At 43.1% G+C, this 24,797-nt stretch overlaps 1 protein-coding gene across 2 annotated transcripts in view; it reads right to left on the bottom strand.

The window, feature by feature from the left end:
* The window catches only part of GLT1D1 (glycosyltransferase 1 domain containing 1), a 122,915-nt gene that overhangs the window by 82,072 nt on the left and 16,046 nt on the right, over window positions 1-24,797 (bottom strand). For both annotated transcript variants that reach the window (XM_025402326.1, XM_025402324.1), the window contains exons 2-3: window positions 22,335-22,483; window positions 10,810-10,915 (exon numbers count right to left, since the gene is read on the bottom strand). In XM_025402326.1, coding sequence (XP_025258111.1) covers window positions 10,810-10,915; window positions 22,335-22,483 — 255 coding nt within the window. The remainder of the gene's footprint in view (window positions 1-10,809; window positions 10,916-22,334; window positions 22,484-24,797) is intronic.

Below are 24,797 nucleotides of genomic sequence, written 5' to 3'. Positions count from 1 at the left end.
TTATCAAATTACATGACAAAATCAATAATTCAGACAAAATCCACAAGTGAACTTCCATTGAAATTCGACAAAATAATTTTAAAGTTTACCTATACATATAATTGCGTGACAAACAATCAGAATATTTTGATAAAGAAGAATTCAGGCCAGGCACAGTGCCTCACACTTGTAATCCCAATACTTTGGGAGGCTGAGGCAGGAAGATCACTTGAGCCCAGGTATTCAAGACCAGCCTGGGCAACACAGGGAGACCCCCATCTCTACAGGAAAGAAGTTTTTATAATTAGCCAGACATGGTTGAGCACACTGTAGTCCCAGCTACTTGGGAGGCTGAGGCAGGAGGAACACTTGAGCCTGGGATGTCAAGGCTGCAGTGAGCCATGATTGCGCCACTGCACTCCAGCTGGGGTGACAGAGGAAGAAGAAAGAAGAAAGGAAGAAGGAAGAAGGAAGAAGGAAGAAGAAGGAGGAGGATGAGGAGGAAGAAGAAGAAGAATTTAAAGATGAGACTTGTATTAACAGATATCAAAATATATTAAAAATATAATAATTAAAACAGTGTTGGCAGTGAAGAAAAGATAGAAAGATCAAAACCAAATACAAGGCCAGAAACAGACTCAAATACATTTAAGAATTTGACATAGCATAGGCTGGGCGCGGTGGCTCATGCCTGTAATTCCAGCACTTTGGGAGGCCGAGGCAGGTAGATCACAAGGTCAGGAGACTGAGACCATCCTGGCTAACACGGTGAAACCCTGTCTCTACTAAAAATACAAAAAATTAGCCGGGCGTGGTGGCATGAGCCTGTAGTCCCAGCTACTCAGGAGGCTGAGGCAGGAGAATGGCGTGTACCTGGGAGCCAGAGCTTGCAGTGAGCCGAGATCGCACCACTGCACTCCAGCCTGGGCGACAGAGCCAGACTCCGTCTCAAAAAAAAAAAAAAAAAAAAAAGAATTTGACATAGCACGAAGCCAGAGAAGTGGTTCAGTACATGGAAAAAGTTAGTTTCCTACCTTATATCACATATCTAAAAAGGTGGTTCAGAAGCTAAGTAAAAAAAAGGTAAGACAACAAGAGGAGTCTGGAATGATACAAGTGACCAAGCAACTGGCCTCAGCCTGGGAAAGGTTTTCTGAGCATTAAAAGATAGGACATTATTGGATACCACAGGCAGGGTATGAAAAGGAGAAAGAAAAAAGTTATGAAATTAATTCTAAAGATAAAAAAGCTTTGATTATATTAAAATTAAAAGACTACTGAAATACCACAAATTAATGTGGAAGAAATGCGTGCAATTGACATGGAGAAAAGAAGGACACTATCCTTAGTTGGGAGCTCTTCAAAATTAACAAGGAAGCCAAATATCCCAGGGGAAAAAAAGGGATGGGAAAAACGGGACATTCACATGAGAGCAAATACAAGGGACCATAAAATGTGAGGAAAAGTAAAATTTCTCTAATAACAAAATAAATCTAATTAGAACAATAGGAAAGAATTGCATAACATATAAGACTGGCAGTTTTAAAAGCAAAAATGCCCAATGTTGACAAAGGTGAGAAAATGAAAACATACACCCACTTGGTGAATTAAAATGCAAATATTCTTTCTGAAGAGAAATTTGAGAAACTGCATCAATATATTCACATGTTCATATCGTTAGACCTTGCAGTTCTACCTCCATGAATTCAACCTAAAGACAGAATCAGACAACTACACAAAGACAGAAACAGGTTGTTCCCTGTGGTGTTGTGTCTAATAAAGATATAAATGCCCAATCTCAAAGAATCGGTTACAGAATTTATGATAGAATTCTACGCAGCCATTCAAACCATGTTTGGAACCTTAAAATTATCAAAAATGTAGCTGGATGTGGTGGTGCATGCCTGTAATCCCAGCTATTCAGGAGGCTGACGCAGGGGGATCGCTTGAACCCGGGAGGCAGAGGTTGCAGTGAGCCAAGATCGCGCCACTGCACTCCAGTCTGGCGACAGAGCAAGACTCTGTCTCAAAAAAATTTATATATATATATATATACACACACACACACACACACACACACACACACACATATATATGTATATATATAGAGTACGTGTCATTCAGCCCAAATTTTCAAAAATAATAATAACAATGAAAATACAGTCACAATCATACAAATAAAAGTCATTTAAAGATCACCTACCAAAAAGCTAGTCATGCTTAAAGTACACATAAAGTACAAAAAAATTAGGTAATTTGCTTTTCCCTGGCTTCTTCAGTACTTTCCAAACTTTCTTTTTTTTTTGGAAATGGAATCTCGCTGTGTAGCCCAGGCTGGAGTGCAGTGGCATGATCTCGACTCGCTGCAACCTCTGCCTCCCGGGTTCAAGTGATTCTCCTGCCTCAGCCTCCCGAGTAGCTGGGACTATAGTGCCCACCACCACACCCGGCTAATTTTTTGTATTTTTAGTAGAGACAGGGTTTCACCGTGTTAGCCAGGATGGTCTCGATCTCCTGACCTCGTGGTCCACCCGCCTTGGCCTCCCAAAGTGCTGGGATTACAGGCATGAGCCACCGCACCCGGCGTTACTTTCCAAACTGTCTACATTGCATTGGGACAGACTTTTTTTAGTTAAAAAGAAAATTCTTAACAAAACATTTTATAAAGTCAGGACTTTCAATCTTTCAAGGCTTCCTGTAGATAATATACATCCTCCTACCTTTCTCCCACATCATTATTTTCCCCTCTACTCATTATAAAAATGCTATTATTTCTCTTATCTTAAAAATGACTGTCTTAATCCCACAGTCCCTGCTTCAATTATTGTCCTTTTTCTCTTTTCTCCTTGACAAGAAAAGCCCCAATGTTACCTTGACTCAACATCTCCAATGCTTCTCTTCTCATTTAAACCACTCCAGGCAACTCCCCTGACTGCACCATTGAAATTGCGCTCAAGGTCACTAATGACCTCCATGTTGGTAAGCTAAATGGTTCCATCCTCAGTCTTCATGTTACTTGACCTATCAATAGCAACAGACACATATGCTCCCTCCTTCCTCCTTGGAATGCTTCTTCATTGGTTTCCACCCCACCATTCCATTTCATCTTTCTGGCCACTCAGTCTCAGTCTCACTAATTCCTCTTTCTGATTTCTCAAAAATGGGCTACTCCAAGACTCCGTTCTTGGGCTTCTCTTCTCTATCTGCACTTACTCCCTTGGTGATCTCACCAGTTTTCAGTTTTCAATAGCATCTGTAAGGCTGGATGCGGTGGCTCACGCCTGTAATCTCAGCACTTTGGGAGGCCAAGGCGGGTGGATCACCTGAGGTCGGGAGTTTGAGACCAGTCTGACCAACATGGAGAAACCTTGTCTCTATTAAAATTACAAAATTAGCCTGGTGTGGTGGTGCATGCCTGTAATCCCAGCTACTCAGAAGGCTGAGGCAGGAGAATAGCTTGAACGTGGGAGGCGGAGGTTGCGGTGAGTCGAGATCATGCCATTGCACTCCAGCCTGGGTGACAGAGCGAGACTCCGTCTCGAAAAAAAAAAAAACCAGCATCTGTATATTGACCAACAAACTCCCGACCCCTCCCCTAACTTGCCCAGACTTCTACCTACTTCATACCTCCATTTGGATGCCTAACACAAACCTTAAGCTTCATACCTATGTCAAATAATGAGAACCACATTTCTAGTGATGAAATAAAAATACATATAGCCATATATGTGCATATATACATACATACATTTCCAAGCTCTAAGAGGGCTTACAAGAAATGACACTGAGTAAGCAATAAGCACAGAGCTTAGTTTCTAAATAGTATTCTCTAAAAAGACAAAAAAAATTATAAAGGACTAAGGACTCCTTTGAGAAATAGCCATTTCCAGAAGTAGGACAAGGTAGACAGGAGATGAATCATGAACATTTTATGATACCAGAAAGTAGAAAAGTGCTTAGAAAATGATGAATGATGAGAGCATGTCAAAAGAACTCAGGCATCAGCTCAAAGCATCTCCTGTGGGCAAATCTGGGACAATTTGAGCAACCAAATAAACAAAAAGAGTAACAGATAACTTGTAAAGGAAAATAAAATAAATATCCATGAGTCCATGTTTTTATATTTTTTTATAAATATATTTCATATTTTTATTTTATATACTTTAAATATAAATTATAAATATAAATATAATTTATATTTTATATTTTTATAAAAATATATTTTATAAATATACATATTTTATATACATATGTATAGGTATATTTTTTGAGATGGAGTCTCACTCTGTCACCCAGGTTGGAGTGCAGTGGCGCAATCTCAACTCTCTGTAACCTCCGCCTCCCGGGTTTAAGCAACTCTCCTGCCTCAGATTCCTGAGTAGTTAGGATTACAGGCACGACTAATATTTTTTTTCTTTCTTTCTTTCTTTCAATTTCTTTTTTTTTTTTTTTTTTTTTTTTTTTTGCATTTTTAGTAGAGATGGGGTTTCACCGTGTTGGCCAGGCTGGTCTCGAACTCCTGGCCTCAAGTGATCCACCCAACTCAGCCTCCAAAAGTGCTGGAATTACAGGCATGAGCCACCACACCCGGCCCCCACGAGTCCATACTGAATAACAAATAAATAAATAAGTAAATGGGATAAAAGGGGAAAGTCTTCCGTAAGGTAGAATTCCAGTTAATAAACAAGATGCAGTGCGAATGGAAAAATCATCATCAGGCAAATACCGCAGGAATAATTACTGCAGACAAGAATCAGGAAAGGACGATTCCTTCCCTGTAGCAGGACCCAGATATGGCAGATTCTTCCTCCAGAAGGCCCTGCTTCCCCTGCCTCTGTCTGCCCCAAGCCTTCCTTTCTGCCTCCTCTACAACCCTGTCACCAGTCTAGGCACATTCCATTGCAGGTCCCCTACTGAAGGAAGAAGGAAAGACGGACGAGAGGAGATCACGCTGGACTTCCCACCAAGGCTCACTTTCATAATCCAAGCGCTACACAGTGCTGACGCGGAAGGAGGCTGGAGCCCAGCACGGGTTGTTCTGCTGGCCTCAGTTATGAGAAGCTCTCCATTTGCTCTGAAAACTAACAAGGGGTGCAAGGAAACTGTGTCTGGGGTAATAAACTTTATCCTGTGAAAATAAGATAAAAAAGAAAGAAAAGTAGCTAAATAACAATTGCCTGACAATGGGCCCTTCAGGGGAGTGTATAAACCTTCCTTTGCCGGGAACATTGGAAACCGAGAAACTTAAGAATTGAACAATGCGTGGGGTGCAGTGGCTCATGCCTGTCATCCTAACCCTTTGGGAAGCTGAGGCAGGCAGATCACTGTGGTCAGGAGTTCGAGACCAGCCTGGCCAACACAGGGAAACTCCATCTTCACTGAAAATACAAAAATTAGCTGGGCGTGGTGGTGCACACCTGTAGTCCCAGCTACTGAGGAGGCTGAGGAAGGTGAATCGCTTGAACCCAGGAGGTGGAGGCTGCAGTAAGCTGAGATCGCACCACTGCACTCCAGCCTGGGGGACAAAGCAAGACTGTCTTCAAAAAATAATGAAATTAAATTAAATTTTTAAAAAACACATTTCTTATGACAAACATAAAGCTACCATTTTTGCACTTTCAGTTGAACACTGCCATTTTGAAATAGATTTACTCACTTTCACATGTGATTTTTTTTGTAAAAAATATCTTTGGGCTTAAATATCTACAGCTTAAAACTTGTGAAAACTGGCCGGGCGTGATGGTTCACGCCTGTAATCCCAGCACTTTGGGAGGCCGAGGCGGGCGGATCACGAGGTCAGGAGATCGAGACCATCCTGGCTAACACGGTGAGACCCCGTCTCTACCAAAAATACAAAAAATTAGCCAGGAGAGGTGGCAGGAGCCTGTAGCCCCAGCTACTCGGGAGGCTGAGGCAGGAGAATGGCGTGAACCCGGGAGGCGGAGCTTGCAGTGAGCCGAGATCGTGCCACTGCACTCCAGCCTGGGCGACAGAGTGAAGACTCCATCTCAAAAAAAAAACTTACGAAACTACCAATATTCAGCCATTTTATGCATACAAAACAGCAAATTCACCTTGTTTAACCTATTGTGTGCTATGTATTTCCTATTTATGAGACTATTTTTGAGGTGTTTCATTTTATACAAACTCTCTTGCTCATTTGCTTGACAATAATTATTCTTTTCTTTCTTTCTTTTTTCTTTTCTTTTTTTTTTTTTTTTTTGAGACAGAGTCTCCCTCTTTCACCCAGGCTGGAGTGCAGTGGCGAGATCTCAGCTCACTGCAACCTCTGCCTCCCCAGGTTCAAGTGATTCTCCTGCCTCAGCCTCCTAAGTAGTTGGGATTACAGGCATCCGCCACCATTTTTGTATTTTTAGTGAAGACAGAGTTTCCCCATGTTGCCCAGGCTGGTCTCAAACTCCTGGCCGCAGTGATCCACCCACCTTGGCCTCTCAAAGTGCTGGGATTACAGGCGTGAGCCACCCACCGTGCCTGGCCAACAATATTTTCTTCTAATATGTACCTGGATGATCCTTCACCAATTTCCATCGGTTTCAAATACTCTTCATTTAGTTTTGATATTGATAACAAAATTATCAAGTACTTATTACATTATAATACGTATAAGCCAAAAAGCTGAGGCTAAAGTAAGTTCAAATACTATATTACATAGAAAAAAAATTTTAATACTAAAAAAACTTCAAAAATAGACCCTATAGGAAAAATATAACTATTTAAAATCATTTGATTAAAAATGAAATACTCATTATAAAGCTAGACAGGTTCAATACTTTCTTTTACAGAAAAGTGTGCTATATTGTATTGGACAAGGAATGTGATTCATGCCGCTTTCCTGCCCACTAACCTCGATCAATAACCCCCCGAAATAGAAATCAGTGTTTGCTTTAATAACAATGCAATGAATAATACTAATGATAATACTGTAAGATGGATTCATTCAATGTTGTTTCTTGTAAACAGAATTATTTTCCTTCCATAAGGCAGTGTGTTACCAACTACAGGAATCTAAAGGTAATGAATTTGCAGAGTGTAAGAACAACAGCAATAAGAAAATCTGTAATAAAAGATCCCCAAGGTTACCCCAACGTGTTTTAATGCCTTTTCTTATTGTAACACACACACACAGGCACACATGTGTGCTCTCTATTATGATCAGGTGGTGTGAAAGGAAATTATCTTGGGACCCCAGATCACTAAGCTAAAGGGAAAAGTCAAGCTGGGAACTGCTAAGGGCAAACCTGCCTCCCATTCTATTCCAAGTCACCCCTCCGCTCACTGAGATAAATGTGTATCTGGCCTCCTTGGGAAAGGCCAATCAGAAACTCAAAAGAATGCAACCTTTTGTCTGCCACCTACCTGTGACCGGAAGACCCCTCCCCACTTTGAGTCTTCCTGCCTTTGCTTCCAGTTGTCCCGCCTTTCCAGAACGCACCACTGTACTTCCTACATATATTGATTGATGTCTCATGTCTCCCTAAAATGTATAAAACCAAGCTGTGCCTGACCACCTTGAGCACATGTCATCAGGACTCCTGAGGCTGGGTGCGTGTCTTCAACCTTAGCAAAATCAACTTTCTAAACAGTAACTGAGACCTGTCTCGGGTTTTTTGGGTCCATACTTGCATTGCCACAACATATGGTCAGGGGTCCTCGGGAAGGGCTAGGGTCCTAAATGCAGTGATACCTCTCACTAAGCCTGGATTTCAGAAGCGAGACTGACACCTACATTACCAAACAAGGAATCTGAGGCTCCAGACAGAACTCTGAGTGCTGTCCCCGGTATGGAATAGGGCGATCCAGCTACATGAAGACTTGGAGTGTCCCAAATTCCCTGGCCAGAGCTTCCCAGCCATGAGGTGAGCCACAGAAAACTGATGGCTGGTGATTGATTGGGTGAAAATCAATGATCAGTTTTACTGTTTTGTTTTTTACAATGATTCAAACATTTAAAAAGGTTGAAGGGATAGTTAGGCAGTACTTATTGGGCCATCTATAAACTGTGAATTCAGGGTTATTGTTCTAGACATAGGTGAGGCTTTCTTCTAACATCAGCAGCCAGTGAACATGTGGGAGGACAAACTGCACAGAACCCCCTCGACTGTCTGGGGAAATCCCGAGGAAGCCCACTGAGCACCTCATGGCTCATCAGAAAAGTTCTTTCTTTGCGGTATGCATGTACAGTTAGTTCTTTCTTTAGGGTATGCATGTACAGTTAGTTCTTTCTTTAGGGTATGCATGTACAGTTAGTTCTTTCTTTGGGGTATGCATGTACAGTTAGTTATTTTGATTTAATTTCTGCTTTTTTTCACAATTTTCATATGATCATGGAAGATTCATATTGCTTTTATCATTATTTTATTTGATTTTTTTATTTTTTAAATTAATTATTATTATTATTTTTTTGAGACAGTCTCGCTCTGTAACCCAGGCTAGAGTGCAATGGCAAGATCTTGGCTCGCTGCGACCACCACCTCCTGGGTTCTTTGGTTGTGGTTGTTGTTTGTTTTTGAGACGGAGTCACGCTCTGTCTCCCAGGCTGGAGGGCAATGGCATGATCTCGGCTCACTGCAACCTCTGCCTACTGAGTTCAAGCAATTCTCCTGCCTCCGCCTCCCGAGTAGCTGGAATTACAGGTGCAGGCCACCACGCCCAGCTGATTTTTGTATTTTTAGTAGAGACGGGGTTTCACCATGTTGGCCAGGCTGGTCTCGAACTCCTGACCTCAGGTGATCCACCTGCCTCAGTCTCCCAAAGTGCTAGGATTACAGGAGTGAGTCACCACACCTGGCCACCTGCTGGGTTAAAGTGATTCTCCTGCCTCAGCCTCCCAAGTGGCCAGAATTACAGGCACCCACCACCATGCCTGGCTAATTTTTGTAGTTTTAATAGAGATGGGGGTTTTACCATGTTGGCCAGGCTGGTCTCGAACTCCTGACCTCAGGTGATCCACCTGCCTTGGGCCTCCCAAAGTGCTGGGATTACAGGCCTGAGCCACCGTGCCCGGCCTGCTTTTATCATTATTTTAATTCTTCTTATTGCATTTGTTAGACAAAGAAATGGGAGTGACTTTTTTAATCAAGCCTTTCAATCCACCTGAAATTGCTATACAAATATGATAATTTTCTAAGTATGCCTTGTCAAGACACAATGACAACAAATTTAGTTCAGAGATTAGAATGGGCTTTTATTAGCAGTTCTAGAATTGGGCAGCACCTCATTCTACAAAACAGAATGAGTATTCTGATGAGCTGAGCAGAGGAGGCATGTTTTGCAGACAGACAAGGGCTGAAGAAAGCAGACACGGAAAACAAAAAGCAGATGGGACATTTCAGAGTTACTTGCCCCACAGGGTTAAAGCAGAGAAGACATCCCTATTCTGCTGACTGAAGTTGGCTGGAATTTCTTGCTTTTTAGAAAACTGGCCGATTTCAGGCTGGGCACGGTGGCTCATGCCTGTAATCCCAGCACTTTGGGAGGCCAAGGCAGGTGGATCGCTTGAGGCCTGGAGTTTGAGACCAGCCTGGCCAAATGGTGAAACCCCATCTGTACTAAAAATACAAAAATTAGCCGAGTGTGGAGGCGGCCGCCTGTAATACCAGTTACTCGGGAGCCTGAGGCACGAGAATCGCATGAACCCTGGAGGTTGAGGTTGCAGTGAGCCAAGATCACGCCACTGCACTCCAGCCTGGGCAACAGAATGAGACTGTCAGGAAAAGAGAAGAGAGAATAAAGAAGAGAGAAAGAAGACTGACCCATTTCAAAGTTTAGTTTATTACACAGCACTCAGCACAAGTGACTCCTTTCTGTCATGGGCTGGTCTGCTGGGGCACAGCGCAGGGGCCAGTCCACAACAATGGCCTCCGATGAACCTCCTTTTACCACATCGACATGGATAAAGTTGGGAAGTACAGCGCTGGAAGGAATTCTCAACTGGGGATAACTTCCCCCACCCTGGGGGCATTAGAATTATAGGCAGACATACTAGGTAGTTGTGGTACCTGGAGGCTGCTGCCCATGGTTAGTATCTGGGATCAGAGACGTGCAGGGCAGCCCCAAGGATTATCACAGTGACCCCTGTGAGAAGCACCACTCAGAGCACATAGAGCTGTTCTCACGGCAGCTACCTCTCAGGTTCCCAGGACAGCTAGCGGGACATACCCAAGGAAAAGGCCTGAGCCACAGTTTAGAAATCCCTTCTTGCAAATGGCATTTATAGCTCAGAAAGCTACATAGATAAGACCCATGCCAAAGACAGTCTACTTGGGCAAACCTGATGCAAACTAAACCCTAATTTGTGTGCTGCTAAGGCTGGAGTTCGTCTGTGGTCTGTGTTTTCTACATTCAGAACACCTCTTTTTTGAGAAGAGGGCTTTGGTCTACCACCCAGGATGGAGTGCAGCCATAGCACACTGCAGCCTTGGGCTCCTGGGCTCCAGCAATCCTCCCACCTCAACCTCCCAGGCAGCTGGGACCACAGGCGTGCCTCACTATCAAGCGATCCTCCTGCCTCCGCCTCCCAAGCACTGGGACCACAGGTGTGCCTCACTATGGCTGGCTCCATGCAGACCATTCTAAAGAGGCTTATCTAATATTAACTGTAGTTGAAGACTTAAGTGCAATAACCTGTTAGCAATGACGATTTGTGGCAAAACAAAAATGTACCAAATTAAAGAAAAGGTTACATGAAATTGGTTTTAAGTGATAAGATGTAAACCTTCCCGACAATTGGTGCCCTTGGTCTTTGGTTTCAATTAATTCCATCCACATAGTTTAAATGCTTGGCATGGGTGAAATTCTCGCAAGTATTACCTGGCTTCCTCAAGAACTCTGCCCATGACTGTGTTCTTTTCTTCCTGGTTGGCGTCTTCATTGACATCAGTTCCTCCAAAGATGATTCCAAAAGGGATTCGGTGGCCTGCAAAACGATGACAGTCACAAAGCAGAATTCAGCCCTAGAAACAGCCTTCACCAACCATTCCCAAGCAAGGATCTTAAACACTGAAGTTCCCAGATCACAGGAGCTGTGTGCTGCTGTATGTTCAGCTGCATCCGCCTCTCCTGGATAGCAGAATGGCTATCACTACAATAAACACAACATCAAGAGGAACATGGGAGGCCCCGACCACTGTTGTCAGGCCTATCTTTCAATTCATTCATTTTAAACTTTAGCAAATAAAAAATATTGTTAGCCATCATCTATCAAAGCCAAGCTTATCATTCCTAGGAAATGGGCTAATCTGGCATCATCAAAATTCATGACAAAAAAAAAAAGGGCTCTCCAAACTGAGTCCTATTGTTCATCAACACCAACAGGCACCGTGCTACCTTGGGACAAAAACAGGGGAGAGAGAGGCACAGACAACCTTGATGAAATCCTCAAGAACTGCTCAGTACAGCAGGGATGATAAATTACGACAGGCACAACTAGGATGAGGGCCAAAATAACACAAGGTGCTGAGCGCATAAAGTGGGAAAGAATTTGCAAAGGGAGTATGTATATTCTGAGTGACGGGTCCTGTGCAGATGGGAGGCAGTGAGTGAGTCCACTCCCGGCTTCCTCGATGAACATTTCATAAGCGCAGATGGGCAGGACAGGGCATTAGGCCTTTTGATGAGCACATCATAAGCGACTCCCCAAAAAGACTCCCAAAGGTCAACTAAAAATTTCAAAGAGCTATGGCCTACAAATCACCCCATAGACCAGATCTAACTGGAGTTCACCTGGTTAGATTTCTCAAACAAGCTATTTCTATCAAGATATTTAAAGGAGAAGATACTGATCTTTCCTTTCATTGGCCTTTGAATTGTTTTTGTCATGTAAATTAGCAGATCCCATCTTCTTTCTCTCTATCTAGGTCTCTCTCACCCTAGAATTCCACTGCTATGAATTCAGCCTCCAGATATCAAGCCCAACAATAACACGTACAGCTCCAGCAAGGCTGCTAAAAGTAGCACAATTTGAGAAGCAACTTACTTGTGCATTGGTGAAGACCAACTCTTTTTTTTGGAGCTCTGTGTGTGTGTGCATGTGTGTGTGTGTGTGTATGTACTCACACAGAAAGACTGGCAAAAAGAAAAACACATATTGGTGGACAAAAGATGCTTGCACAAAAACAAAAGCCATAAATACACATTTCTATATGCACAGAACATCTGACGTGACAGTACACAAAATAATAACTGTTGTCACCTCTGGAAAAGAGACCTGGAAGGCTACAGATCTGGGATGGACCAGGCGCGGTGGCTCACGCCTGTAATCCCAGCACTTTGGAATGTCAAGGTGGGCGGATCACCTGAGGCCAGGAGTTTGAGACCAGCCTGGGCAACATGGCAAAACTCTGTCTCTCTTTTTGTAAAAATACAAAAATTAGCCAGGTGTGGTGGTGCACACCTGTAATCCCACCTACTCCAAAGGCTGAGGCATGAGAATCACTTGAACCCAAGAGGTAGAGGTTGGAGTGAGCTGAGATCACGCCACTGCACTGCAGCCTGGGTGATAGAGCGAGACTCTGCCTCAAAAAAAAAAAAAAAAAAAAAAAAAAATCTGGGTTAGGAGTGAGACTTACTTTTCACTCTGTAACATTTTATATTGTTTGAATTTCTTACTGCAGACCTTAAGAACTTTTCCAAAAATACAGAGAGACATAGAAACGCCCACCCAGTAGAGATGGTTCACCATGGGTGATGGGTTTAGGCTTTGGGAGATGTTGGGACAGAGTGAATATTTTTCTCATGTGGGAAGGACATGAATCTGCGGTAGGGAGAATAATTGCTCCCAGAGATGTCCACATCCTAATTCCCAGGACCCATGAGGCTGGGACAGGGGAGGGACATTATGGTAGACTATCCAGGTGGGCGGGACAGGGGAGGGACATTATGGTAGACTATCCAGGTGGGCGGGACAGGGGAGGGGCATTATGGTAGACTATCCAGGCGGGTTCAGCCTAACCACAGGGGTCCTAACCACAGGGGTCGTTACAAGTGGAAGAGGGAGGCCAGAGAGTCAAGTTCAGTGTGAGGAAGACCTCACCAGTCCAATGGCTCTGGAGATGGTGGAAGAGCCATGAGCCAAGACATGTGGATGCCCCTCGAGGCTGGAAAAGACAAGAAAACAGATTCTCCCCAAGAGCCTCCAGGAAGGAGCGCAGCTGCTGACACCTGAATTTCAGCCTGGGAGACCTGCTTCAGCTTTCCAACCTCCAGAACAGGCTCCCCCGTCACAGCCTCAGGAGTCCTGGGAAGTAGGATGTGGACATCTCTGGGAGCAATTCTTCTCCAGAACTGGAGGTCAGGTGATGAACTGGTGGTGTCTGAAGCTGCTGGGTTTGTGGTAAATTATTACAACAGCAGTGGGAAACTGATACACCCTATTGCCACAAAGGGACCGTATTAGTCCATCTTTAAGCTGCTGATAAAGACATACCCAACTGGCATGGCAATTGGATATGTCTGGGCAATTTACAAAAGAAAGAGGTTTAATGGACTCACAGTTCCACATGGCTGGGAGTCTCCCAATCATGGCAAAAGGTGAAAGGCACGTCTCACATGGTGGCAGACAAGAGAAGACAGCGTGTGCAGGGAGACTGCCCTTTATAAAACCATCAGATCACGAGAGACTTATTCACTATCATGAGAACAGCATGGGAAAGGCCCACCCCCATGATTCAACTACTTCCCACCAGGTCCCTCCTACAACACATGGGAATGTGGGAGATAGAATTTAAGATGAGATTTGGATGGCGACACAGTCAAACTATATCTGGGACGTTCCCCCAATAAAAACTGCTACTGAAGGAGGCTGAGGAAAACAGCGGGAAAGTGGTTTTCCATGAAATTCCCAAAGACAGAAAAATAGACACCAAAAGATACACACTATCAACGAGGTTGCTTAAAAGGTGTGAACACATTTAGTACGTAAGATGACAGCTCTTTCTTACTCTATCAGCCCAGCAGCAATAATTCATATATGTCAAAGCTAATTTGGCCTATTTTGAGAAATCACAAGACTTTCTCTCCAGATAGCCCCAGGTTAGAATCCTGCTTCTCCACCTAGAACAGGCATGACTTTGGCCAAGCTACTCAGTTTCTCTGACCCCCAGCCACATCATCTGTGAAACGGAGATATTAATTAGCAGACTGGTGAGACGATATATGACATTCTGGTACAAGGCAGACCCCGTAAGTGAGAGCTAGTTTCACCATGTTTTACACTAAAGAAGTTTTAAACACATATATCCAGAAATTAGCACTTAGAAGAATGGAATATGGGATACTTCACTTAGTTTTCTGTTTTTTTTTGTTTTTTTTTTGATGCTCATTCCGTTGTTAAGAAAATAAAGTTTTAAATAAGTAGCATGTTAGCCTTAATGGCAAAAGACTATTATAAGGGTGGGCACAGTGGCTCATGCCTGTAATCCCAGCACTTCGGGAGGCCGAGGCGGGTGGATCACTTGAGGTCAGGAGTTCAAGACCAGCCTGGCCAACATGGTGAAACCCCGTCTCTACTGAAAATACAAAAATTAGCTGGATGTGGTAGTGCACGCCTGTAATCCCAGCTACTTGGGAAGCTGAGGCAGGAGAATCGCTTGAACCTGGAAGGCAGAGACTGCAGTGAGCCAAGACTATGCCACTGTACTCCAGCCTGGGTGACAGAGCAAGACTCTGTCTCAAAAAAATAAGACTCTTATAAATTCACCCATGATTGCAATTGAAAAATTCTGGAAGTCCTGTACTATAACATGATGTAGATAAAATATTTTTGCAAACTCTCTTTATTATTGTACGTATATGGTGTACAACATGATGTTTTAAAATATGTATACATTGTGGAATGACTAAATCAAGCTAATTAGGTCAAGCGTGGTGGCTCACACCTGTAATCTCAGCACTTTGGGAGGCCAAGGCAGGAGGATTGCTCCATCCCAGGAGTTTGAGACCAGCCTGGGAAACACAGCAAGACCCCATTTCTTAAAAAAAAAAAAAAAAAAAAAAAAAAAAAAAATCAAGCTAATTGACATATGTATGACCTCATGTATTTATCATTTATTTTGTGATGAGAACACTTAAAACCTACTACTCTCTTAGGAATTTTTTTTTCTACTTTTTGAGACAGAGTCTCACTTGGTCACTCAGGCTAGAGTGCTGTGGTGCTATCTCGGCTCACTGCAGCCTCCACATCCCAGGTTCAAGTGATGCTCTTGCCTCAGCCTCCCAAGTAGCTGGGATTACAGGCAGCGCCACCATGCCCAGCTAATTTTTGTATTTTTAATAGAGACAGGGTTTCACTATGTTGGCCAGGCAGGTCTCGAACTCATGACCTCAAATGATCCACCCACCTCAGCCTTCCAAAGTGCTGGGATTACAGGTATGAGCCACCACTCCTGGTCCATCTCTTAGCAATTTTCAAGTATACAATACATTGCTATTTACTACGGTCACCATGCGGTGCAATAAATCTTGAATGTATTCCTCCTAATAGAAATTTTTTTTTTTTTTTTTAGACGGAGTCTCGCCCTGTCGCCCAGGCTGGAGTGCAGTGGTGCGATCTGGGCTCACTGCAAGCTCTGCCTCCTGGGTTCATGCCATTCTCCTGCCTCAGCCTCCCGAGTAGCTGGGACTACAGGCGCCCGCCACCACGCCCAGCTAATTTTTTTGAATTTTTTTGTAGAGGCGGGGTTTCACTGTTAGTCAGGATGGTCTCCATCTCCTGATCTTGTGATCCGCCCGCCTCAGCCTCCCAAAGTGCTGGAATTACAGGCGTGAGCCACCGCGCCCGGCCCCTAACTGAAATTTTGTACTTTTAACCAACGTTTCCCTAATCCCCTCATAATCCTGAGCACCTGGTAACCATTCTACTACTCTCTGCTTCTATGAATTTGACTTTTTAGATTTCACATACAAGTGAGAACCATGTGGTATTTGTATTTCTGTGCCTGGCTTATTGTATTTTATTTTGCATTATGTCCTCAGGCTCATCCATGTTGTTACAAACAACAGAATATCCTTTGTTTTCCGTTACATATATATACACATTTTCTGTATCCATTTACCATCAATGGACACAGGTTGATTCCTTGTCCTGGCTATTTCGAATAGTGCTGCAGTGAACATGGGGTTGCAGATATCTCTTCCACACAGTGATTTCATTTGCTTTGCACATATACCCAGAAGTGGGATTGCTGGATCCTATGGTAGTTCTATTTTTCATTTTTCAAGAATATATTTGCAAACTCTTATTCTCTCTTCAAAACCCTATTCAGTCATCCCCTCGTTTCTGAAATTGTCTCCAGGTCTCTCAGAAGCAAATCCTTTTCCTTCTATGTCATGCCATGTATCATAAAGTCTTAGGTTTTATTTGTAGACTGGAAGATTCTCTTATTTATGTCTGCATCCCGTGCTCTAATATGATGGTTACTCAAAGTTAGGTCCTCAAACAGTATTTGCTGAAATGCACTGAGAATGAAGAGTGGTACACAAGCTATTTTCCAAGTAGGTTGACTCAGAGCCACCCACGTAACGGGTCTCATTCATAAATCCGTACTTGTGCTAGAGGTTTGTCTTTCCCAGTAGTCTGCTGAGAAAAACAGAAAATCATAGCTTCCTAAAATCGGCTTCTTCTTTTTTCTTTTTTGAGACGGAGTCTAACTCTCTCACCCAGGCTAGAGTGCAGTGGCGTGATCTCGGCTCACTGCAACCTCCGCCTCCCAGGTTCAAGCTATTCTCCTGCCTCAGCCTCCCAACTAGCTGGGATTACAGGTGCCCACCACCATGCCCAGCTAATTTTTGTATTTTTGGTACAGAAGGGGTTTCACTGTGTTGGCCAGGCTGGTCTCAAACTCCTGTCCTCGTGATCCCCCACACCTCAGCCTCCTAAAGTGCTGGGATTACAAGCATGAGCCACTGTGCCTGGCCCTAAACTTGGCTTCTCAATCATCCACCTGACCCTATCTGCTTCCTTATTAGGCTCAAGCCTAAAGCATATTCTTAAAAAGAAACAAGGCTAGGTGTGGTGGCTCACGCCTGTAATCCCAGCACTTTGGGAGGTCAGGAGTTCAAGACCAGCCTGACCAACATGGTGAAACCCCATCTCTACTAAAAATACAAAAATTAGCTGGGCATGGTGGAGCATGCCTGTAATCCCAGCTACTCAAGAGGCTGAGGCAGGAGAATTGCTTGAACCACGAGAGTCGGAGGTTGCAGTGAGCCGAGATCCCACCACTGCACTATAGCCTGGCGAAAGAGTGAAACTCTGCCTCAAAACAATAAATAAAAAATAAAAAGAAACAAATAAATAAAAAGAAACAGGAGGAGCTTCACTAACACACTCTTGGCCAGCATCAAATCAACCTGTAAGTTTTTCCTTGTGTGCCATTTAGGGTACACAGGAAAGAGTCCAGAAAGCATACTACCTGGGAACAGGTTCTATTCCATCTAAGTTAAGGACACCTAAAAAGTTCTATTCTCACACACTTGAAATGATGGATTGGTATGCATGTCAAAAATATTTTACAGACATGCCCAAGAGGGAGAAACAAATATAATGTGTTACTTTGACGTTCATATAATAATTGGTCCAGAGCTTAAGGAATTAAAGTTGATATTGTTCTTTAAAACATTTCCGGCCGGGCGCAGTGGCTCACACCTGTAATCCCAGCACTTTGGGAGGCCGAGGCAAGCAGATCACGAGGACAAGAGATCGAGACCATCCTGGCTAACATGGTGAAACCCCGTCTCTACTAAAAATGCAAAAAATTATCCGGGCATGGTGGTCGGTGCCTGCAGTCCCAGCTACTCGGGAGGCTGAGGCAGGAGAATGGCATGAACCTGGGGGGACGGAGCTTGCAGTGAGCCAAGATCACGCCACTGCCCTCCAGCCTGGGCGACAGAGTGAGACTGCATCTTTAAAAAACAAACAAACAAACAAAAACACACACACACAAACATTTCCAGGCTGGGTGAGGTGGCTCACACCTGTAATCTCAGCATTTTGGGAGGCCAACGCAGGTGAATCACCTGAGGTCAGGAGTTCGAGACTAGCCTGGCCAACATGATGAAATCCTGTCTCTACTAAAAATACAAAAATTAGCAGGGCGTGGTGGCACGCACCTGTAGTCCCAGCTACTTGGGAGGCTGAGACAGGAGAATTGCTTGAACCCAGGAGGCAGAGGTTCAGTGAGCCAAGATCTTGCCATTGTATTCCAGTCTGGGTGACAAGAGCCAGACTCTGTCTTAAAAAAAAATGTGCATTACACCTGCAATATATCTGTAATGTGTATTAATGTTGTTAATGTGCTATTTCCCATTATTTGCATATTCTACTTAGCTATTTTATTTAATTATTTGCTCAGCAAATACTGATTTTAAACAGAAAAGCAAACTTCCACTTGTCCAAGATGTTAAGGTTTTACTTAGCAATATTTAATATACACAGTTATATAAATGTGACTAGTTATTACTTGGCAATACGTAACAAAAGCTTTAAAAATGCATATGCCCTTTGATCCTGCAAGATTATTTCTGGAAAATCCGAAAGGAAATGGGCTCCAAAGGTTTATGCAGAAACTTGTTCATCATGATATTATTTATAACCGAGGGGAAAAATGGAAATAGGACGTGACCATTCATAACTATGCTGCAAAAGAACATTCAATGACAGAGGAAACATATACAATCTATTTCTAACACATTGTAAAATAGGTTACTAAATTAGAAGTATATGATTACAATTTTTAAAATATACGCACAAACTACAGAGCAAGAGTCAGATACAGCAATATCTCTGCATTCAAAGCATTTATCAAAGTGCTTAGCACATACTAAATACTCCACAAAAAATATGTTTTTTATATATTATATATAAGAAATATATATTTATTAGATATAGAAATACATTTATTTTTATAAATATATTTATATATTTGATATATATAAATACATTTTTATATATCTGTATTTATAAAATATATATATATATATATATATATATTTTTTTTTTTTTTTTCGATACAGAGTCTCACTCTGTTGCCCAGACTGGAGTGCATGGGCATGATCTCAGCTCACTGCAACCTTCGCCTCCCAGGTTCAAGTGATTCTCCTGCCTCAGCCTCCCAAGTAGCTGGGATTACAGGTGCCCGCCATCACGCTCAGCTAATTTTTTTTGTATTTTTAGTAGAGATGGGGCTTTACCATGTTGGCCAGGCTGATCTCAAAATCTTGACTTCAAGTGATCTGCCTGCCTCGGCCTTCAAAGCGCTGGGATTACAAGTGTGAGGCACCACACCCGGACTACAAATATTTTTCAAAAGAAGTTGCAAGCTTATATTGTAAAAGCATACCTTTTTTGCAAAATTAATTTTAAATAAAAACATAAATAAAACCAAAAACACAGACACAAACAGTGGTCGTTTCTGGGTGGTGAAATTGCAGGTACCGTATTTTCTTCTTTGTATTTTTACATAGTTTCCAAGTCACCTAAGTAATTTAAAAATCAGTAAGTGCTATATATATATATATATATATTTTTTTTTTTTTTTTTTTTTTTTTTGAGACAGAGTCTCGCGCTGTGTCACCCAGGCTGGAGTGCAGTGGCGCGATCTCGGCTCACTGCAAGCTCCGCCTCTCAGGTTCACGCCATTCTCCTGCCTCAGCCTCCGAGTGTGCTATATATATTTAAATACAGTTTAATGAATAGAAGGCTGTCTAAGAAATGCATAGTGTATGCATAGAATGAAATATCACACAGCCAGTTAATCACAGGGTAGGGCAACTCCATGTCTGCAGCTCATGCAGAGAAAGTCCCTGGATACTTTGTTAAGTGCAAACCTCGCAGTGCAGAGGGATGTCTCTTCTTACTGACAATGGTTCTGGTGCTTTTCATACATGATGCTACACGGACAGACTTTAACCTTCAAAAACATAACTCTGAGGAATAAAGACTGTTTAATTTCCATATGGACAACAACTAGGAATGAACAAGTACAAGTTTAACCACATTTACTAAGAGTCGCATGGCTTCCGTTCTTGATATTTATTCGACTGAGCAATGTAATTGATTTGTTTCCTCTGGGCAACAGGTTGGTTTTGCAGAGGGCACCTCTCCTCTTTCAACTCTTAGGAGAAGCAAACCTAACTTCAGATGACTCTGTGTTTATTTGAAGCAGAGGTCAAGCACGGTAAAATTGACAACTGTAAGTCTGAAGGAAGAAACAAAAATCCAGCCATCTGACTAGAGGAGAAATAGGTCCTTGCCCATCTGTTAGAATATGAACTGGAATAACCTTTCCATATAGCATTTTGTCACTGTCAATCAAAACAAAAGTTACACAGTCCTTTGGCCCACAGGCTTTCCTAGGAATTTGTATTTCCAACATCCACATACAATGGAGTAAAGAAATAAAATAGAAAATACTTCAGCCTTGCTTGGAAGAGCAAAAAACCAAGAGAGAGACTTTTAATAAGTATGGTGCATTCTCACAGTGGACTACCTTACAGCCAATAAAAAGAATAAGATAGATGCAGCTTTGTGGAGTTGGAAAAAAGCTAAGATATGAGTTAAATGTACAGACCTAACCCCACTTGTGGGAATAAAATGTTCCACATATGTGTGTAAAACATTTAAAAAGAAATAATAGGGGCCGGCCGCACTTGGTGGCTCCTGCCTGCAATCTCAGGACGTTGGGCGGCCAAGGCGGGCGAATAACTTTAAGTCAGGAGATGGAGACCAGCCTGGCCAACACAGTGAAAGCCGATTTCCACTAAAAATACAAAAATCAGCTGGGCGTGGTGGCACGCACCTGTAATCCCAGCTATTCTGGAGGCTGAGGCACAAGAATTGCTTGAGCTTGCTAGGCAGAGGTTGCAGTGAGCCCAGATCATGCCACTGCACTCCAGCCTGGGCCACAGAGTGGACTCCATCTCAAAAAAAAAAAAGAGAGAAGAAAAAGAAAAAAAAAAAGAATAATAAATATCACTTTGCAGAAAACGACACAACTTATTGGGAGTGGGGTGGGAGGAGGGAGAGCATCAGGAAGAATAGCTAATGGATTCTGGGCTTAATACCTAGGTGATGGGATGATGTGTACAGCAAACCACCATGGCACACGTTTGCCTCTGTAACAAATCTACACATCCTGCACGGGTACCGCTGAACTTAAAAGTTGAAGAGAAAAAGAAAAGAAAACAACACAACTCACAGGGCCGTGGCTTTGTGACCGCACAAAAGAGTTGCAACAGTCAGTGGCAACCTTTCAAAGGTTCCTACTGAGCTATCAGGGGTTCGGAACTTCATCTTGGCCTATAAGGAAAGTTAAACTCTACGCTTCTTTCACATTCAGAGACAAAGCTCAGACTGTGCTTCACTACACTTAAAACTGAATTCAAGGCTGGTGCAGTGGCTCATGCCTTTAATCTCAGCACTTTGGGAGGGCAGGGTGGGTGGATTGCTTGAGTCCAAGAGTTCAAGACCAGCCTGGGCAACATGGCAAGACCTCGTCTCTAAAAATATACCAAAAAAATAGCCGGGCATTGTAGCACATGCCTGTAGTCCCAGCTACTCGGGAGGCTGAGGTGGGAGGGTTATTTGAGCCCAGGAAATGGAGGTTGCAGTGAGCCGAGATTGTATCACTGCACTCCATCCTGGGCAACAGAGTGAGATCCTGTGTCAAAAAAAAAGAAAAAGAAAATTCAAAGTCATATACTTGTTCAGCAGAAAATAACTCTCTAGAAATAATACTTTTAGAAACACTGTCTGCATATACAGAAAACAGTTTAGATTGTTCAGGCATGGATGCAAAAATATGGAAGTACAGATATATTCTCCCAAGTTCATATGCTATGATGTCTGCACAGAGACACACATTCTAATGGGCGAAATAGAACAATTAAAGACAACATAAATGTTTATTAATTGAAGACTTTAAATGATGGCATCTCCATAAAATGAATGAGATAGATCTATGTACGTGCCACTATGGGAGAAGGTTGCCGGATGTGTGGCTGAGTGGTGAAAAGGAAGATGCTGAATATATATTCAGCAGTAGGCTTCCATTTGTGTGTGTGTGTGTGTTGAAGGTGGGGGAGGAGGTACATGTAAATACATGCCTGGGTCATGAAAAATAAGGCAACTTCCAACTTGCTTTTCTTCTGATGGTTCTCTCAGGGAGAAGCTGGCCATCATACCATGAGGACACTCAGAAGCAAAGCAAAGAGATTATTGCATGTCTCCCATTTCTGAACTGGATAAACAGGAGACACCGTTTCCCATATTATTGGACATTACAGGTGCTTCTGGTTTTCAGAATTTCTGGTGTTTTACTTTTGAAGAGAAAGAGGATTACCTTGCAAAAGCCTGCCTCCCCTATAGAGATGAAGAGCCAAGGCAGCCTCGCAGTTCTCAGCCAAGATGAGGTTTGCAATCTCAGATGGGCTTTCAAAGTCAAAGGCATCTTTCAAAACGCACACGTGCCCTGCAGCCTCTAGATGGGCCCTTTATCCAAAAATACAGAGAAAGGAGAAGATGAGGGGAAAACGTTAATACGTAACAGGTTGCTGCTACAGTAAAGGTTTTTTATTTTTTTGGTTGTTGTTGTTGTTGAGACAGAGTTTCACTCTTGCTGCCCAGGCTGAGGTACAGTGGTGTGGTCTCAGCTCACTGCAACCTCCGCCTCCCGGGTCTCCAAGCGATTCTCCCACCTCAGTCTCCCGAGTAGCTGAGACCACACGTGCGCACCACCATGCCTGGCTAATTTTTTGTATTTTTAGTAGAAACGGGGTTTCACCACGTTGGCCAGGCTGGTCTCAAGCTTTTGATCTCGGGTGATCCACCTGCTTTGGCCTCCCAAAGTGCTGGGATAACAGGCATGAGCCACTGTGCTCAGCCACTGTGATTAAGATTTTGAATGAATTCCATAAGATTACTTATTTACTGAATTGCCCCTGGTAAGCACCCTGCCTTAAAATACAAAAGAAGGCCTAGAATCAATGACATTAACCATACATCTGCCCGTCTCAGATACCCAGGACTGTGGCTGCGACCGAGGCCATTGGAAGGAAGGTTGACCCAGGAGGCCTTGAGCCTCAGACATGGGGCACACACTGCCACCTCCAGTGGTATTTGCCGTACCAGACAGTTTCTTTTCTATTTCCTCAATTCCACGTTTTCTCTCCTGTCCCTGAATTGTGGTATCTAAAGATTATTTTCGGGCCTCTGTTGCTCAGTTCTTTGAAAAGACTTCAAAAATCACCTATTATCATAGCTTCAAAAAATACTTCCTGGTCTTTCCATTCTACCTGCTACACACACACACACACAATATTTATGTCTTTCAAACATGTCTCTTCTCTTTCTCTCCACCTTAGTTTCAGTTCCTGCTAACATAAATATAAAATATCTCATAAACAAAAAAGAAATTTTTTCAATAGTGACAACAACATGAAGAAAATTGGAAGACACATAGACAAAATCAGAAGACAAATGAGAAACTGGGGAAAAAACTATTTACAGCTCTTACTAAAGAAAAAAAGTTCATCTGCTTAATATATAAAGAGCATTTGTAAATCAATAAAGAAAAAAGGCTAACAACACAGTAGGAAAACAGAGATGAGGACTGGGTGAGGTGGCTCATGCCTGTAATCCCAGCACTTTGAGAGGTCGAGGCAGACAGATGGCTTGAGCCCAGGAGTTTGAGACCAGCCTGGTCAATATGGTGAAACCCCATCTCTATAAAAAATATTTTTTTAATGCACTGGGCATGGTGGCACATACTGGTAGTCCTAGCTACCTGGGAGGCTGACATGGGACAACTGCTTGAGCCTGTGAGGTCGAGGCTGTAGTGAGCCAGGATTGTGCCACTGTACTCCAGCCTGGGTGACAGAGCAAGACTCTGTCTCAAAAAAAAACAAAAAACAAAAAAAAGCCAGCCACAGTGGCTCAAGCCTGTAATCCCAGTACTCTGGGAGGCTGAGGCAGGCAGATCACTTGAGGTCAGGAGCGTGAGACCAGCCTGGCCAACATGGTGAGATCCCGTCTCTACTAAAAATACAAAAATTAGCCAGGTGTGGTGGTGCACACCTGTAATCCTAGCTACTGGGGAGGCTGAGGCACGAGAATCGCTTGAACTCAGGAGGCAGATGTTGCAATGAGCCAAGATCGTGCCACTGCACTCCAGCCTGGGCAACAGAGTGAGAGAAAGAAGAGGAGAGGAGAGGGGAGGGGAGGGGAAGAGAGGGGAGGGGAGGGGGAGAGGGGGAGAGGGAGGATGGAAGGAAGGAAGGAAGGAAGGAAGGAAGGAAGGAAGGAAGGAAGGAAGGAAGGAAGGAAGGAAGGAAGGAAGGAAGCAAGGAAGGGAGAAAAAGAAAAATAGACATGGGCACAAAATTGCAGTCCATAGAAAAAGAAATACACTGGGCTCTTGAACAAAGAAAATGATGCTCAATATCAGCCATCTTTTTAATCCAGAACATCTGTAAAGATTAAAAAGTTGACTGGAGGCCTCCTGAAATAAACACTCGTATACATTATCTATGAGAGAGCAAACTGGTACAACCTCTCCCGTGGGCAATGTAACAGCAGCTAGAAAATTTTAAATGCACAAACCCTGTGACCAAATAACTCCACTTCTAGGAATTTATTCCAAAGATATACTTGGATATATGTGCAAAAGCCTGCACCCAGGAATACGCACTGCAGCTGTGAAGTAGCAAAAAGATTAAAAAACTACCTCCACGTGCATCCACAGGGCACTCGTTATATTATGGTAGATGGACCTAATCATGTTCTTTGGCCATCAAAAGAATGCAAT

Source organism: Theropithecus gelada, chromosome 11 (genome assembly GCF_003255815.1).
Source record: "Theropithecus gelada isolate Dixy chromosome 11, Tgel_1.0, whole genome shotgun sequence".
Taxonomy (NCBI): Eukaryota; Metazoa; Chordata; class Mammalia; order Primates; family Cercopithecidae; genus Theropithecus; species Theropithecus gelada.
This window is presented reverse-complemented; position numbering and strand designations above follow the sequence as displayed.